This window comes from Perca flavescens, chromosome 20 (genome assembly GCF_004354835.1).
Source record: "Perca flavescens isolate YP-PL-M2 chromosome 20, PFLA_1.0, whole genome shotgun sequence".
Classification (NCBI taxonomy): domain Eukaryota; kingdom Metazoa; phylum Chordata; class Actinopteri; order Perciformes; family Percidae; genus Perca; species Perca flavescens.
In genome coordinates, this window is record NC_041350.1 from 31,192,883 (window position 1) to 31,208,565 (window position 15,683).

The 15,683-nt window shown below is 40.3% G+C and overlaps 1 protein-coding gene across 1 annotated transcript; it reads left to right on the forward strand.

The window, feature by feature from the left end:
- The first annotated feature begins 226 nt into the window (after window positions 1-226).
- On the forward strand, window positions 227-15,018 carry ak7b (adenylate kinase 7b). The gene is made up of 18 exons (XM_028565387.1): window positions 227-388; window positions 617-790; window positions 2,963-3,071; window positions 3,746-3,840; window positions 5,653-5,754; window positions 5,836-5,919; window positions 6,531-6,619; window positions 6,771-6,861; window positions 7,600-7,677; window positions 9,009-9,158; window positions 9,998-10,126; window positions 10,231-10,336; window positions 11,973-12,101; window positions 12,217-12,279; window positions 12,922-13,119; window positions 13,669-13,889; window positions 14,608-14,766; window positions 14,861-15,018. The coding sequence occupies exons 1-18, from the start codon at window positions 296-298 to the stop codon at window positions 14,897-14,899; spliced, it is 2,109 nt and encodes a 702-aa protein (XP_028421188.1). The 5' UTR covers window positions 227-295; the 3' UTR covers window positions 14,900-15,018.
- Window positions 15,019-15,683: the final 665 nt, after the last annotated feature.

The following is a 15,683-nucleotide window of genomic DNA, read 5'->3' on the forward strand; positions in this document are numbered from 1 at the left end:
TTATTTCAGGATGTATTTCATAGGCATCTTAAAATACATCCTGAAATAAATAAATGAGGCAATACATTTATAAATAAATAGGTTTTAATTCTTAAATTTTTTTTTATTTAGTTCAATTTCCTTCTCTTATTTATTTCATGGGACTTTTATTTCTTAAGTCCACATTTATGTATTAACAGTGTAGACACCACACTTCCGCACTTTGTTGCGCGAAGATGCTCGTGTCGCTGGCGCGAGAGGGCCAACTCCATGGCAACGGGACACCAACAACACCTGCTGTGGACAGGATATCAATATGGAGGAGCCGAGGATTGAGAAACTCAAAATGTCACCTAAAAAAGTTTTTATCAACAACATAGACTCATACGCTTCTAAATATATTGCCATGGTAAATATACTTCAGTGTGGAATATATGAATAGAGTTAGTTACGCTGTAGCTAACGTTAATGTGAGTCAGCACTGCAGTTATTTTAACGTTAACGTTACGTGGGTTGTAGAGTAGCTAGCTAAAGATTATGAAATGCCGCTAACGCTAACACACACACACTGATAACACGTTTGTGGACAACTTTGGTTAGCAACATAAACGAGTATACGAATTTATCTTTTCTGCAGTTGTTGTGCGCATGTGTGGCCGAAGCACCTGTTGATTCTGATGGAGAGATAAAGACCGAGGAAGAGGAGAAGAGGGAGACATCAAACCGCGGCGGAGAAGCAGCTTTTCACGTTGTTGGAACAGTTTCCGACAAATCTGACGACATCAGGCCATATGTCCTGGAGGAGTATTTAGTAAGTACTTCAGTCAAAAGCTGTCCAATAGTTGTGTACTATGCCTACTGCAACGCATTCTCATCAACGGGTTCATCAACATATTATATTGCTTATGTGACACATAGTATATTTGTTATTTTTTATTTATGTATTATTAAATACAAAAATGAACCATACCGCGATTTGGCCCAGCCACTGAAGATCAGTTGGAGTGACCGGTTTTTAATTATTTCTTTCAAGTGGGTCTCCAAAGCACTTTGTGTGTTTTAGTAAAGTAATGTTAGTCTGTCTATTGTGTTTAATCTACTATTGTGCTTTGTTAAAGGAAATGGCTGTCATACTAATGTAGTTCCCTGGGGATTTGGGATTAAATAATATGTACAATAAAAAATAAAACAATAACGGTGTCAAATACCCCAAAATATACTGTGTGCCACACAACCAATCAGGAAGAGAATCAGTGTCCAAAACGTACCTATCCTTTCCGTTTCAGGCTCACTTATGCTGTTATGGGATTAGCTGTTGTGTTGTGCATTTGCTATCTTGTTGTGGGATTTGCTTTTGGGTTGTGTGATTTGCTGTCATGGTTTGCACGTCAGGGCCACAGTAAACCTTCAATTTAAAGGGGTGATAGAATGCAAAACCGATTTTACCTTGTCATAGTTGAATAATGACAGTTTAGTGGGTAACTAGGACATACATAGAACCTCTAAATCCCATTGACACCTCTTTTCTCTGCAAATCTCACAATTTGAAACTGCCTCTGAAAACGGGCAAATCTCAACAAGCCCCATAGTTGACGTCAACTATGGGGCTCCTCCTCATTTGGCTCTAGTCTCTCTCTTTGTCACGCCCCAACATTTGCATAGGCTACACAACTGACCTGAGATCAGTTAGTCTTCTGACTCTAGGTTGGGCAGATCTCAGAAATTGTATACATTGTTCATCTGCTACTTTACCATTCAATTCACTTCTGAGACTTTTTTATGCGAGAAATCAACAATGTAGAGGTCAAATATGGGCCATTTTACAAAAATGTATGTCTAATTGCAAATTTTGTCCGACTGTGTGTCGGAGTTCAGCGCCGGTGCTGCCTGTGTAGCTGCCTCGCTGCCTGGCCTGCGTTCCTTCACAGACCCCGGCCTACTGTGAGCTCGATTGAGCTCCGTCAAGGCTGGCAGCCCACGGCACTTCATACCCGCGCAAAGTCACCGCTTTGTGGGCTAATGGACTACTAAACGCCGCTGCCCTGACAGAGCTCCAGGGCCTGCAGTTCCCCTCTTCCTAATGCCAGGTGTGTGTGAGTGAGAGTGCGGTCAGCGAGCTTGTTACGCCAGCAATCTCTTACCACAGATTCCAGTTAATCTTAAAATTTGTGTAATTATAATGTGTTGAGTTATTTAAACAAACGATTGGGGAAATAAACGCTGCTTGTCCGCGAGTCTCATTGATAGAGTCTCATTGCGGCTGGATGTAGCTCTATCAATGAGAGCTAGTTGGCCTCCTCTTAGAATTCCTCTGAAATTCAAAACACAATGGGCCATTTAGCTAGCAGGAAGAGGGGAGTTGCAGGCCCTGGAGCTCTGTCAGTGCAGCGGCGTTTGGTAGTCCATGCTGTGGGCTGCCAGCCGTTACAGAGCTCCAAGTACCTCATAGAAGGCCGGAGTCTGTGAAGGAAGGCTGGCCGGGCGGCGAGGCAGCACCGGCGGCTGAACTCCGACACACAGTCTTGCCAAAGTTGCAATTAGCCATCAATTTTCGAAAAAATGGCCCATATTTGAGCTTTATATAGTTGATTTCTCGCTTAAAAAAGTCTCAGAAGTGAATTTAATAACGAAATAGCCCGACAAACAATGTATAACTTTGCAGTGTCTGAAATATGAGACCTGCTGCCGAGTCTCCCATGTGTTTCTATGTAGTTTGCTCAAACCAATCAGCGCGTAGCTCATTCGGAATATTCATGAGCATACCATATTTGGAAGAAAAGCTCTTGTTCCAAATAGAGCCATATTCACAGGGTAGTTAAGGGCCTAATAAAATAGCATTCGGGCAATTTTCAGCCCAACCAATGTTACATACCCCATTAGGAGACCTTAAGGAACAGTGTAAAATCCCCTATATAATCATTCTATCACCCCTTTAAATCCAGGAATTCTGACATTTCTTTTTGATGTTTTGTACGTATGCAAGCAACTGAACAGGGAGGAGCTACTTTCAAAGCTGATGGACTGTGATGTTATCATCTACAACATTAGCCAGCACGCTGATCAGCTGGAGGAAGCCCTCTGGGCTGTTTCAGGTAAGGACTTCTCTATTGGCTGGTTGATAGCTTTAAAGGCTGTTCATTCTAAGTTTTCTCAACAGTGTTTACACCTGATCTATTGAATGTCTACAACTGCATTTACAGTCTGTAGGCTAACATGGGTTTGATGTTTAATATTCAATCAGCAATCAATATTATCTGTCCTGTAATGATTACTTGAGGTGCTGACATGGTGCATTACTCTTATTTTTAATTGCCTGTAGTGTCACATTCTTATTTTTTCATAATGTTGCTCACAGATACAGTCCCTTGGGGGACTATCCGTCTGTTCTCAGAAATACTACCACAATCACTAATAATATCAAAACATAAGTCCCATCAACTGCATCTGTGTCTAATGTCGTACCATGTTGTACAAATAGGTGATTTCTGTTTGATGTATGTCATTGCTGATGCCTTTAAATATCTTATCTGTAGATAAGTTTTGAAAATAATATGTAACTTTTCAACTACAGTATGTCTAAATTCATGTTTATTACCTTTAAAAAGAGGCCTCTTAACCAAATAATAGGTAGAGATTGGCTGCAGCCTACATCTTAGCAGAATCTGAAAAGCATTGGATTTTTAGAAAATAATTAGATATAATAATATTAATAATAATAATTTAATTAATGAATCAGGTAATGACTCCTCTTGTATTGTGTTTGTAGCTCTCCACAATGAAATGGGCCATTTTTCTGGACCAAAGATGTTCATCCTCGTCTCCACAGTGATGACCTGGGCCAGCAGCAAGCCACTCAGTCCTGTAAGTGGACACATACAGCACCTTTGGCTAGAATAACATATCATTTTTGTGTGTAACATGAGGCCTTTTTTTTTATTCCTCGTGACATATTGTAATATAGGCCAGCTGGAACCTATTTGTGCATTCATGAATTTTAATTGTATTCCTGATGGTTAAAAGTTTGCTATTATCTCCAGTCCCAGCAGGCACTATGTAGTCTATAACAGTGGTTCCCAACCTTTTTTCCTTGGCGCCCCCCCTACTTATGTCTAAGAAAAGCTGAGCTGCCCCCCGAAACCAAAGTTGAGGTAACTCTCGAGATAGAGCCTTACTTTCTTTTTTGATACAGAGCAGTTATCAGGACTTTTTATGTTTCTCTGCCATGTTTCATTCATAAAATAGTGATGCCGTGGCGGCAAGAAAGACGAGGATGATAGCAGCTAGCAGCTGACCTGATGACAGCAAGGGTCCCAGGTTAAGAGGTCCCGGAGGTTTGGCCTACTAAGTAGCCTGTCTCCAATTTTAAGCAAGAACAAAAATATATAGTTTTAATACCGACGTTTGTATACATTATTTTATACAAACATGTGCAAATATATTTTTTTTCCTCAACCTCAAACCAGATAAAGACTAGCGCACCCCCTGTGATCTTTGCCGCTCCCCTAAGGGGTGCCCGGACCCCAGGTTGGGAACCACTGGTCTATAACATAAATAATAAAAACTAAACTGCCCATCACAGAGTATTTTCCTTTAACTGACCCCTTTTCTGAACAACAGCCTTAAAGCCCCAATATGTTCACCTTACAATAATACAGTGTGAAACAGAGATAATATGTCATTTGTTTTTACTGTAACCCAGTGAATTACTGTTCATTTTTACAATGTCCCCACTCTGTTTACTCACTAACTCTGGTCCTATCAGATGTATGTTTAAAGGTCCCATGACATGGTGCTGTTTGGATGCTTTTATATAGGCCTTAGTGGTCCCCTAATACTGTATCTGAAGTCTCTTTTATATAGGCCTTAGTGGTCCCCTAATACTGTATCTGAAGTCTCTTTTATATAGGCCTTAGTGGTCCCCTAATACTGTATCTGAAGTCTCTTTTATATAGACCTTAGTGGTCCCCTAATACTGTATCTGAAGTCTCTTTTATATAGACCTTAATGGTCCTCTAATACTGTATCTGAAGTCTCTTTTATATAGACCTTAGTGGTCCCCTAATACTGTATCTGAAGTCTCTTTTATATAGGCCTTAGTGGTCCCCTAATACTGTATCTGAAGTCTCTTTTATATAGACCTTAGTGGTCCCCTAATACTGTATCTGAAGTGTCTTTTATATAGACCTTAGTGGTCCCCTAATACTGTATCTGAAGTCTCTTTTATATAGGCCTTAGTGGTCCCCTAATACTGTATCTGAAGTCTCTTTTATATAGACCTTAGTGGTCCCCTAATACTGTATCTGAAGTCTCTTTATATAGACCTTAGTGGTCCCCTAATACTGTATCTGAAGTCTCTTTTATATAGGCCTTAGTGGTCCCCTAATACTGTATCTGAAGTCTCTTTATATAGACCTTAGTGGTCCCCTAATACTGTATCTGAAGGCCCATCTGAGCTTTCATTTTCTCAAAGGCAGGCAGGATACTCAGGGCTCGGTTTACACCTATCACCATTTCAAGCCACTGGGGGAACATAGGCAGGCTGGGGGAACTCATATTAATGTTAAAAAAAAACTCATAAAGTGAAATTTTCATGCCATGGGACCTTTAAGTATAAGTATAAAGAATACTTTTGTTGTAAGTAGAATCCCTCTTGTTGTCTGTGTTGTGTAACAGGATGCCACTTTCACTGATGAGGAATTCAGGAAAAGAAGAGCACATCCCAACTTCATACAACACATTGACCTGGAGAGGAGGGTGGTCAAGATGGGCAAAACTGTGAGTTTTTAAATTCCTTTACATTTTGTATAAGAGAGACACGTGATACGTATGGCTCTGTCACATGGATGTTGCTTTTAGAACAGGACATTGTTCTCGACATACGTGGTGGCCTCAGGACTTCAGTACGGGATGGGAGAGCAGATCTTCCACTTCTTTTTCAAGGTGAGATTTTGAAAACAACTGTTGCTGTTCTCATTTACATGTCTGTCTATTTATCACTGAAACCAGAAGTCTGAATTGGAGATCCACTTGGTTCCTTATAACTCAAACCCAATCGAGGGCCGAGGCTCCAAACTATACTAACTGTAGGGGACAAACGCACTGAGGCTACATTTACATCGCTACGTTTTGGTTTTTTAGCAGTGTGTTGAGCCAAAAGCGATCTCTGTGCACACAAGTGTTTTTAGCCCAAACCAAAATATCTCATCAACATTCTCCTATACTGGGCATGAACAGGAGGCAGCGTGGAGACTCCGCCCGTTGCTGGTAGTTGCCATGGTAACTTTAGTAGCTTAGGCTTAGCTATTTTTGCAAACAAACTTGTACATTACAGATACCCCCATTCATGTTTCATACATTTCTATTTTAAGCTGTGGAGCTGATAGTCTATCTTTGTAGAAACTCATTTGGCAATGGCTTGAATGTAACGGACGTTTATTAATACAAAATAGTCGCGCACTATATCTTTAAGTACACATTTCACACTACAAACAGTGGTTAAAGTGTGAATTTGCTTCCCACGTGTCGCTAATTGAACTAATCTGTATCATTAGACATCATGGCTGGGACAGGAACATGAAATACCTGTTTTTGGAGACGGCAACAACATCGTCCCCGCTATTCACGTCACTGACCTGGCAAGGTTGGACACACCCGCATGATTCTTCTTAATATCTTCTGAACAACAAAAGGCGTTAAATAATCTGACTTTACGACTTAGATTTTTGACATATACATTAGATATAAAGTCATTATTTATATGCTAAAAACAATATGATTTCTTTGTGATACAGTGTGATTCAGAATGTGATTGAACATCAGCCCAAAAAGTATTACCTGCTAGCTGTGGACTCTTCCAACAATACCATGGAGGAGATTGTAAAGGTGTGTGTACCAACTGATCAACAAATCTTTTGTCTAAATTAGACACATGTAGGCCTGTAACAATTATTACATTATTGTCTAATTGTCAATTTTTTTTACATAATCGCCGTTTTTTTATTTAACCACAATTAATTGCTAACATTAGCTGGTAATTGTAGATTTTGTTTAGATATGCCAAATTGTAAATATATAAGTGATTTTTGGTCGGACTATATATTTTTGTCAGTCAGTCAATTGTCAGTTGTTGGCACTTGACCGTTTACATGTCATAGCAACAAAAATGACAAGCAGGGATGGGCATACAGTTAGAATTTTTTTTTTATGATAATAAAGAGGTGTGGTTTACTTCATATGCTGTGTATCTGTGTTATTCCATTATCTGGCTCACATGACAGTGATATACCCATTAGATGTATCCTGGGATTCATTTCAAACTTTACAGTATATAGTTAATCGTAGACAATTAATTGTACAGCAAAACTTGGAATTGTTACAACTCAAGACACATGTCCTGTCACTGGATTGAAAATGTAATAGAGCCTGTTATGTAAAAACAAAATTTTAAATCAGTTAGAATAACTGATCAATCTAGAACTTTATTGTAATATACAAACAAAACAATCAGGTTTTATTACATTTGGGACACAGTGATACAGTATACTCACCTATATTTATATAAATGCTTGATACAGTATGTTCCTACATACGGATAAAATATGTGAGTTCTCTGTCCACCAGGCAGTTGCCTCTGTACTTGGACCAGGGAAGATCCAGAAAAGGCCATTTGAGGAAGCCTTCCTCACGCAGGACCTGAGTGTATGTTGTACCTCTTTAAATGACAATTACTTTACTGCAATGCTCAGGAGGTATGCTCAGGTTTGTTTTTATGTGTGTTGTATGGCTGAAATATTCATGATCTTGCTCCAGTATTGCTATTGAACTAGAAATGAAGGCTGACTTCCTCCCAGCTCAAAATTTCCAGAGCCTTAAGAACATAGTGCAGCATTTTTTAGAAACACACTTATTTGCTTTCTTTCTGAGCGTGAGACGAGAAGATGTGTGTGTATATGTATATATATATATATATATATATATATATATATATACTGTATATATCTCATGTTTGCATGTTGCTGAAATCAGGACATGGCTAGTTTAGCTTAGCATTAAGACTTGAAGCAGTGTTATGGAAAACCTGGCTCTGTTCAAAGTCAAAAATATACCCACCAACAACTCTAAAGTTACTGAATCGACATTATATCTGGTGTGTTTAATCTGTACAGTAAAGGAAATGTAAAAATGACAGCTGAGTATGGAGTCTCGTCATCACAGCGGGATGGCCAGGTTTGGTGTTGTTGTGTCTGTACAGAGACAAAAAAAATCCCAAACCTGTGGTCTCTGACCAAATCTGGCAACCCGTCCTACAGCAAGAGGTGCTGCAGAGAGTTTCCTGGCAGATGATAAACTGTTGTTCTTCATAAAATAGTTCCAGCCCAAAAACCACAATTTGTTGTTTTTGTATTTCTGATTAAACTAGAGAAATTGATTAGTGAGCTTTAGAGGTGTTTGTAGGTGCAAAGGTATAATTTCTGGGGGGGTTTTAGCAAAACTGGCAACCCCGCCCTCCAAATATCTAATAATGATTTACTTAAGACATTATAAAGACATTTGCACCGCAGTTTGATGCATAAAAAGGCACAAATTCTTGCAGAAAATGTCACCAGAATGCAGGGAATTAAGTGTTTGATATGCTCAAAATATTGAACCCAAAGTTACGCCCTTGGGTAGGTGTACTTTTTTTTTTTAGGGCTTTTTCATGTATTTAGAACAGCTTTATAGAGACAGGAAATGAGGGTGGATGACATAGAGCAAAGGGCCTCGGGTTGGATTCGAACCCGGGCCACTGTCAAGGACTGAGCCTACATGGGGTGCACACTCTACAGTGAGCTAGAGGCCGCCCCGTAGGTGTATTTTTAAACTTTTTGGACAGAGCAGGGCTGGTTGATTCAGTCTTAAGCTGAACATACAGACATAAGATTGATATCCATCTTTTCATCACACTCAGAAACAATAGGGCATCAGCTTTTTCCCCAAAATGTTGACTCATTCCTTTTAAGATCTATTGACATGTTATTTCCCCTTGACAGGTAATGGAAATTGATTCCTTGCTGGTCAACCTATGCATGGAGGCTGTCCATGTCAAGGAACTGTTCTCTATGAACTGGCTGTGTGAGTCTGGTCTGGTGGAGAACATGGAGCTTATTGTAGAGGAATACCAGCAGAGCAGGGGACTACTCGTACGTACTAAAGCACTAACATGTCCCTGTAAGAATACACTAGTGTTAAAAAAACAAAACAAAAACAATGTAAATCATAATGAAATGGTGAACTATACAAAACGTCATAGGTATAGAGTTGCTACTCCTGTCTGAAAATTATAATGACAGTCAGGGTGTGATTTGTGTAGAAAGCAGAGGGGGGGATGTTATTTTGATCATGCACAACATAACAAAACATGCAAGATTAAAATCCCTTCCTCCAATACCATAGGTATAAGGCCACTCAGCCAGCCATGCCAAAAACACTTATGCACAATACATCAATAGCCAATGGAAAATAAAATCAAAATGAAACAGCACAAGTTGGTGTCAGCATATAACACAACGCTCGAGTGATTTAATCACGATCTTTTTCCTAAACTTAACTAGTTGTTTTTGGTGCCTAAAATTAATTAATTCATGGCTGCAATGAAGCTCACTTTTTCTGGCTAAACTCCACTACCACGGCCCCTGATAGGAGCGCCATCTGGCGGTGCCTGTAGCCGGCTCACAGTCACCTGTCATCTTCTGCTCGGATTTTATCGTTCTATGGCACTATAGACTGTTCACGTTACAGTGCTTTACTCAGTTTAAAATACTTCTAATTTAGGTATTTCATTAAAATATGGTCTAGTATGATCACTCTGAGGGGGGGGAACATTTTGTCCCCACCGGGGATAAAAATAATTCAGCAGAGGCAGGGATATGTAGACCAGAATGGGGGAAATCCCACGCATACCCCCAGCAAATAGCCCCCTGATGACAGTTGTCTTGGTTCTCATTAAGTTGTACACGATAATTAAGTGTGTTCCCTGCAGCCCATCTGCCTGTGTGTACTGGGTCCTCCTGCGGTGGGAAAGAGCACAGTGTCCAAACAGATATGTCGTTACTATAAACTCCATCACATCACACTGAAGGAGACCATCTCTGAAACCATCGCACAACTGGTGAGCTTCTCCTAAGGCACACAAATACACAAGCTCAAAGAGACATACATACATTTCCTGACCTGTACATGTCTTTTAATGTCCTTAAAATTCTCCATTTCTAGGAAGATACTGTGAAGAATGCTGATCCAGATGCATACAGTGATGACTTTGCAGCAGAGGCCCGCGAACAGCTGAACAGCCTGAGGGAGAGTATGGAGCAACACGGAGGTACACACTGTGACAACCAGGGTTTACTTGCCCGCTACCACTTGCATACACTTCTAGAAACACCCACTTTGTCTGTCCTTCTCACTGATTAGTCCTTGGTTCATGTCAGCATCCATCCCCTTCCTTTATCTTCAGTGTCAGTTTGAAGAGAGCAGTGCGGAAGAGAGACGTCAGGCGGAGCAAAACGCTCACACCATAGTGAAGAAAAGGGAGCCAGTCAGACTGTTGGATTTTGGGGATTATAATCCCGTTTTGCACAGTATTTTTGTTTTAAAGCTGCAGTAGGTAGAAAGGAAAATAACGGAAGAATTTGAAGTAGAGTGAGACCTCTCTCCCTCTCCCCTCTCTGTTCAGCCCCTCCCATCAGATGATCAAGGGCATACAGTAACATTTACGACTACTTATTATTCTGAATAGCAAGGGGCCGATGAAATCACAATAGAATTTAAAATACTCTGCTCCGAATCTATCTGGGCCTGTGGCCTTACCACTCTGAAGTGATTTCATTGCCTCTTTAAAGTCTCAGTGAAATTAGAGTCTAGACCAACCTTAGCAGATTCACTTAGTTTGGTTATTTACCTGAATCTGAAAAATGATCATATCATCATCAGATGCATTGCAATTATATATATATATATATATATATATATATATATATATATATATATATATATATATATATATATATATTGCATAGAGTTCTCTAAAGTATTTATTTATATATTAAGGATTAGTTAAAATATTCCCAGAGGAAGACTTCATTTTAAAAATAGGCTGCCTGGCCAATAATTTGCCTGGTTGATCATTTAATTCAAACTGCTTCTGTCTCAACTTAAGTATTTGCTAAGCCTGAAGATATTATATGTGTTCTTTAATTTGATGATACAGTAGAGATCTTTCATGGACAAAGAAGATGTTCAGATCCTCTCTGCTGCACAAAGCTGTACCTCTCTTTTGGCGAGCTATTTACACCTTTCGCTTCACAAGCAATTAGTTTTGCCTCCTACAACTGCTTTAAAAGATTCCCACAAAATAGAATCGAAACAGCACTGTTATCATTACCTGAAAAAAACTCATCCATATACTCGTGAAAATTGGGTAAGGACAACTTGAGAGACATGGTAAGGGGATTGTGATCTGAAATCAAGATTCCCTGGTATTTTGTTTGCAATACATTTGAGATCAGCTTAGAATCAATAACGAAATAATCCGTGTGAGGGTATGTTTTACGCACATGTGAAAATAATGACTAACCTTGTCCGTTTGGTGCTGTCTACTCCAATATTTACTAAATCAAAGGATTATAATAAGGATATTTCCGAAATAGTGATAAAATATGTACCTGACAAATGTAAATAACTAGCCTGGATGCCAGCCGAACTTAGGCCCGCCCACAACATTCGATTAGAATCTGAGTATGACCATGTCAGGCTAGTAAATAACAAGCCCGCCAGACTTGATTCAGGGATTTGGCATCGGCTGTGATGACCAATAATGTAATAAACACGGTTACATTGGGGTTGACCATTCTTTTTTTTAATCTGTCTTTCACAGGTCCTCCAACTTTATGGTACTAAATCATTGGAATGTCCCTTTTTTTTTTTTGCCACAATATGTCAACTTCTTTGTCCATTAGGTCTTTTGGAAGATCAGCTGTTGGTGAAAGTGGTGAAGGACAAGCTGATGTCTAACCCATGCAGAAACCAGGGTTTTGTTCTGGACGGCTTTCCCAAGACGTATGAACAAGCCAAAGAGCTCTTCTATGGTGAGACACGGACACATACTGAAGCATAGTAGCTGCACTACTGCATACTCAGTAAAATATGGACGCATACTATCTGTACATACATCTGTATGTTTTCTTTTTATTTCTTTTTCAGCTGAAGATCATGAATCAGAAGATGGAACATCCATGTCTTCATACAGCAAGAAGATCATGCCAGGTATTTACCATGGAGAAAGTCACAGTTGAATGTTATTTAAGCATACTGTAGACCTTCACAAGGACAAACTACAAATATTGCACTCTAAACAATGAGCAAGTTCCAACGAGTTTTCAATAATCACAAAAATGTCCAGAGGGATATTAGTCTAGATCGCCGACGTTCCACTTCCGGGATTGTTCAGGATTCCGCCGGAGGTCCCTCATTTTCGGCCGGATGTCCGTCCCCTTCCTCTTTCTTTGTGTTGCCGTTCTACACTCCGGTAGATTTCTGAGGACTATGGTTAACTGCTCCTCAGATCTCTGCAGGGTAAATCCAGACTAAAGACAGAGACAGACTATCTGTCCAATCTGAGTTTTCTCTCGCACGACTAAAACTACTTTTGAACGTACACATGTTCCACCAAAACAAGTTCCTTCCTGAGGCTATTTTGCAGCTGCCCAAGACGATTGTGATTGGTTTAAAGAAACGCCAATAAACCAAGGCACGTTTTTCTCCCATCATAGAATGCTGTGTCGACTAGCCAGACCTTTCTCCGCAGCGCTGCGGAGGAGGATCTGGCAATGCGAGACCATAGGGATATTTCTAAAAAGGCCTGAGTGTTGTAGTATCTGTAATGGTTTGCCTGTGTGTGCCACACAGAGTTTGTGTTGTGCCTGGAGGCATCGGATGCCTTCCTGAAGGATCGGGTGATGAACCTGCCTGAGAGGCAGGTACAGGAGCACAACTACAATCAGGAGCACTTCTTGCGACGACTGGCCAGATACAGAGAGAACAACGCGGAAGATGACACTGTTGTAAACTACTTTGATGAGCTGGACATCACCCCTCTGTGCCTGGGTAATCCATGAAGCATGATATACCTGTAGTAAAGAAGGGTTCATTGGCTAAGCTGTATGTTCAGCATTCACCACAAATAGTGCTGTACATTTATGACGCCTTGAATGCTGATGAGTACGGAGGCCCCAAAGGGGGGACATTTCTGGTGAGAACGTGAAAGTATCTCACGCTCACGAGAAACCAATCCAAGGCTAGCACAAAAAAGTACTGTTAACGTTATGTTGTGAAAGTTAATGTTCAGTTAATCAGTTAACAGTTGCCTTGTCATCTTTAAGTTTCTTGATGCCACTGTCAGGTACATTTTGTTACGTTTTCAGGAAGATGAATACCTCCTCCTCTGCAGCCATTCAGACTGGTACTGAGATTGGTTTCTTGTGCGCAACAGAAGAAAAAAAAAATTCCCAATGTCCCTTTACAGGCTAGATGAGGTCCAAATGAAAAATGTATTCCATTCGGCAGTGAGTGAATTTGACATAGACTCAGCCTATCGCTGACGGATATTTTCATCATATTGTCAAACTTTACTGTGTTCCCTGCCGTCCTCTCCAGAGATCACTAGTAGCAATGAACCTGACTGCCTGCTGCTGATGCTGAAGATCTTCGACACGGTGGGCAAGCCCAGGAACTACGGCCCAAGCAGCCAGGAGGTGGAGGAAGTGGAGAGGAGGAAGGCTGAGGAGAAGATGAGAAGAGAGGCCCAGGAAAAGGCCGAGGAAGAGAGGAGGGAGGCAGAGGAGGCCAAATACAGGGCTGCACACTGGGAGGAGTGGGTAGGTACTGGGGGGAGAGCTGTGGTTTGGTTGTTGTTTGGAGAAGGATATGTGATGCTTCACAAATCAACTATCAAGCACATCTGCTGTCATCACAAAGATCTATTACACATAAGACTGTTTTCTAATATGGTTTTGGTATGTCTCGCCCTCTGTACACTGTAAATTGGAAAAAGATATCACACTTGATGTTAGGGCTGGGCGATATGGATATGGAGAAAATCAAATATTACAATATACTTGACCAGATACCTTGATGTCAATATTGCGAGCAGTACTGTAGTGTTGACAATTGGTGCTTTTCACAAAATATGCCCATTTCTATCAGATATGATAAAATTGTACTCAGCAAAGTAAAAGCAGTCAGATCAATCAGACCCAGATTAATTTTTTGAAGAAAAAAAAGAAAACTGAAAGGTAAAATGATTACCCAAAATGTCTGTTTTAAATATCCATTTTAAATATCCATCACAGTTTACAGACCAACTCACCACTTCAACTTTGACAGTCTTCTCTTTACTTACTGCAGATGTGTTTACACAGTTTTCCTGTGCAATGAGCAACATTTCAGGTGCGCTCACTTTTATACTTCCCTGTATGAAAGTGAGTGGTTTAGATAATCTGGCTAAAATGCAATGTTATTATTACTTATGTTATTAAGTAATAATAATGTGTGTGTGTGTGTGTGTGTGTGTGTGTGTGTGTGTGTGTGTGTCAGACTCGGGGTTTGGAGGAGGTGAGGCAGAAGGAAGAGGAGCTGCTGGAGGCCCACTCCGTCCCTATGAGGAACTACCTGATGGAGCACGTCATGCCCACTCTGACCCAGGGCCTGATCCAATGCTGCACAGTCCAACCACAGGACCCTGTGGACTTCCTGGTATTACCCTCAGCGCTGCTTATCACCTAATTCTTATCATCTGGCTTCAATTGATTTTGATCATGGTCCTCTCTTTTGGTTTGTCTCATTCCAGGCGGAGTTCTTGATCAAGAAAAATCCATTTAGCTACTGAAAGAGGAGGTCATTTCTTCTGGTTGCACCTGCACACGTGTCAAATACAAACAAACTGAAATGAAATATTTTTTTCTCTTAATTTTCCCAAGCTCTTTAGTATATTAAAACTGAAGTCAATTATGTGCATCATTTCTGTTAGAACAAAACCTCCTGGAGTCTTTTAGACTTGTCCCAGTATTCCAGCCATCGCATGCTAAGTGTCCCTCGGTTCATGCTGGGATTTTGATTAGGTCTGATTTGTAAGAGGCCCACTCTGCTGCCCCTGTTGTATTTACACACAGCTTTGTTTGGGCTCTTGTGTGCCGGCCATTGCTTAAAAGCACCCTAAAAAAGCGGATGAAAGTGTGTATGAAGCCAAAAGCTAATTAGGAAGTTAATTTGCGTAATGAACTTGGTAAACTCCAAAGTAGACACGCTCGGGCCATAATTGCTTTGATTTGGCTTCTGATATCCAGGAAGGATAAATGTTACAAATGGCAGCTAATTTGTGTCTCTCTCATGTTGCCACTCGCGACTCCAAAGTGTACATAATTGGTTGCGACGGAACACCAAATTATTTCATTGTACATACTTAATCACCACATGGGGAAATTAGTTGAGTTTATTTGGGAAACATGGTGACGCAAGCCGCTGCAAGACAATTTGCCTGCACCATCTGTGAGTCCCAGGTACAAACACTATGGAGAGTTTTCTAAAGTGAAACACAGATTTTGACAGTAAATATGATAATACAATATTGTCATAGTCTCATGTAATCGGAAACATGGAGCAAACATTTTATC

Bases quoted from the DNA above. Each gene is read 5' to 3' on its own strand.
- ak7b (XM_028565387.1), top strand. From the start codon at position 296: ATGGAGGAGCCGAGGATTGAGAAACTCAAAATGTCACCTAAAAAAGTT. The intron at 13,890-14,607 runs GTAGGTACTGGG...TGTGTGTGTCAG, and splicing joins CTGCACACTGGGAGGAGTGG to ACTCGGGGTTTGGAGGAGGT. The intron at 14,767-14,860 runs GTATTACCCTCA...GTCTCATTCCAG, and splicing joins AGGACCCTGTGGACTTCCTG to GCGGAGTTCTTGATCAAGAA.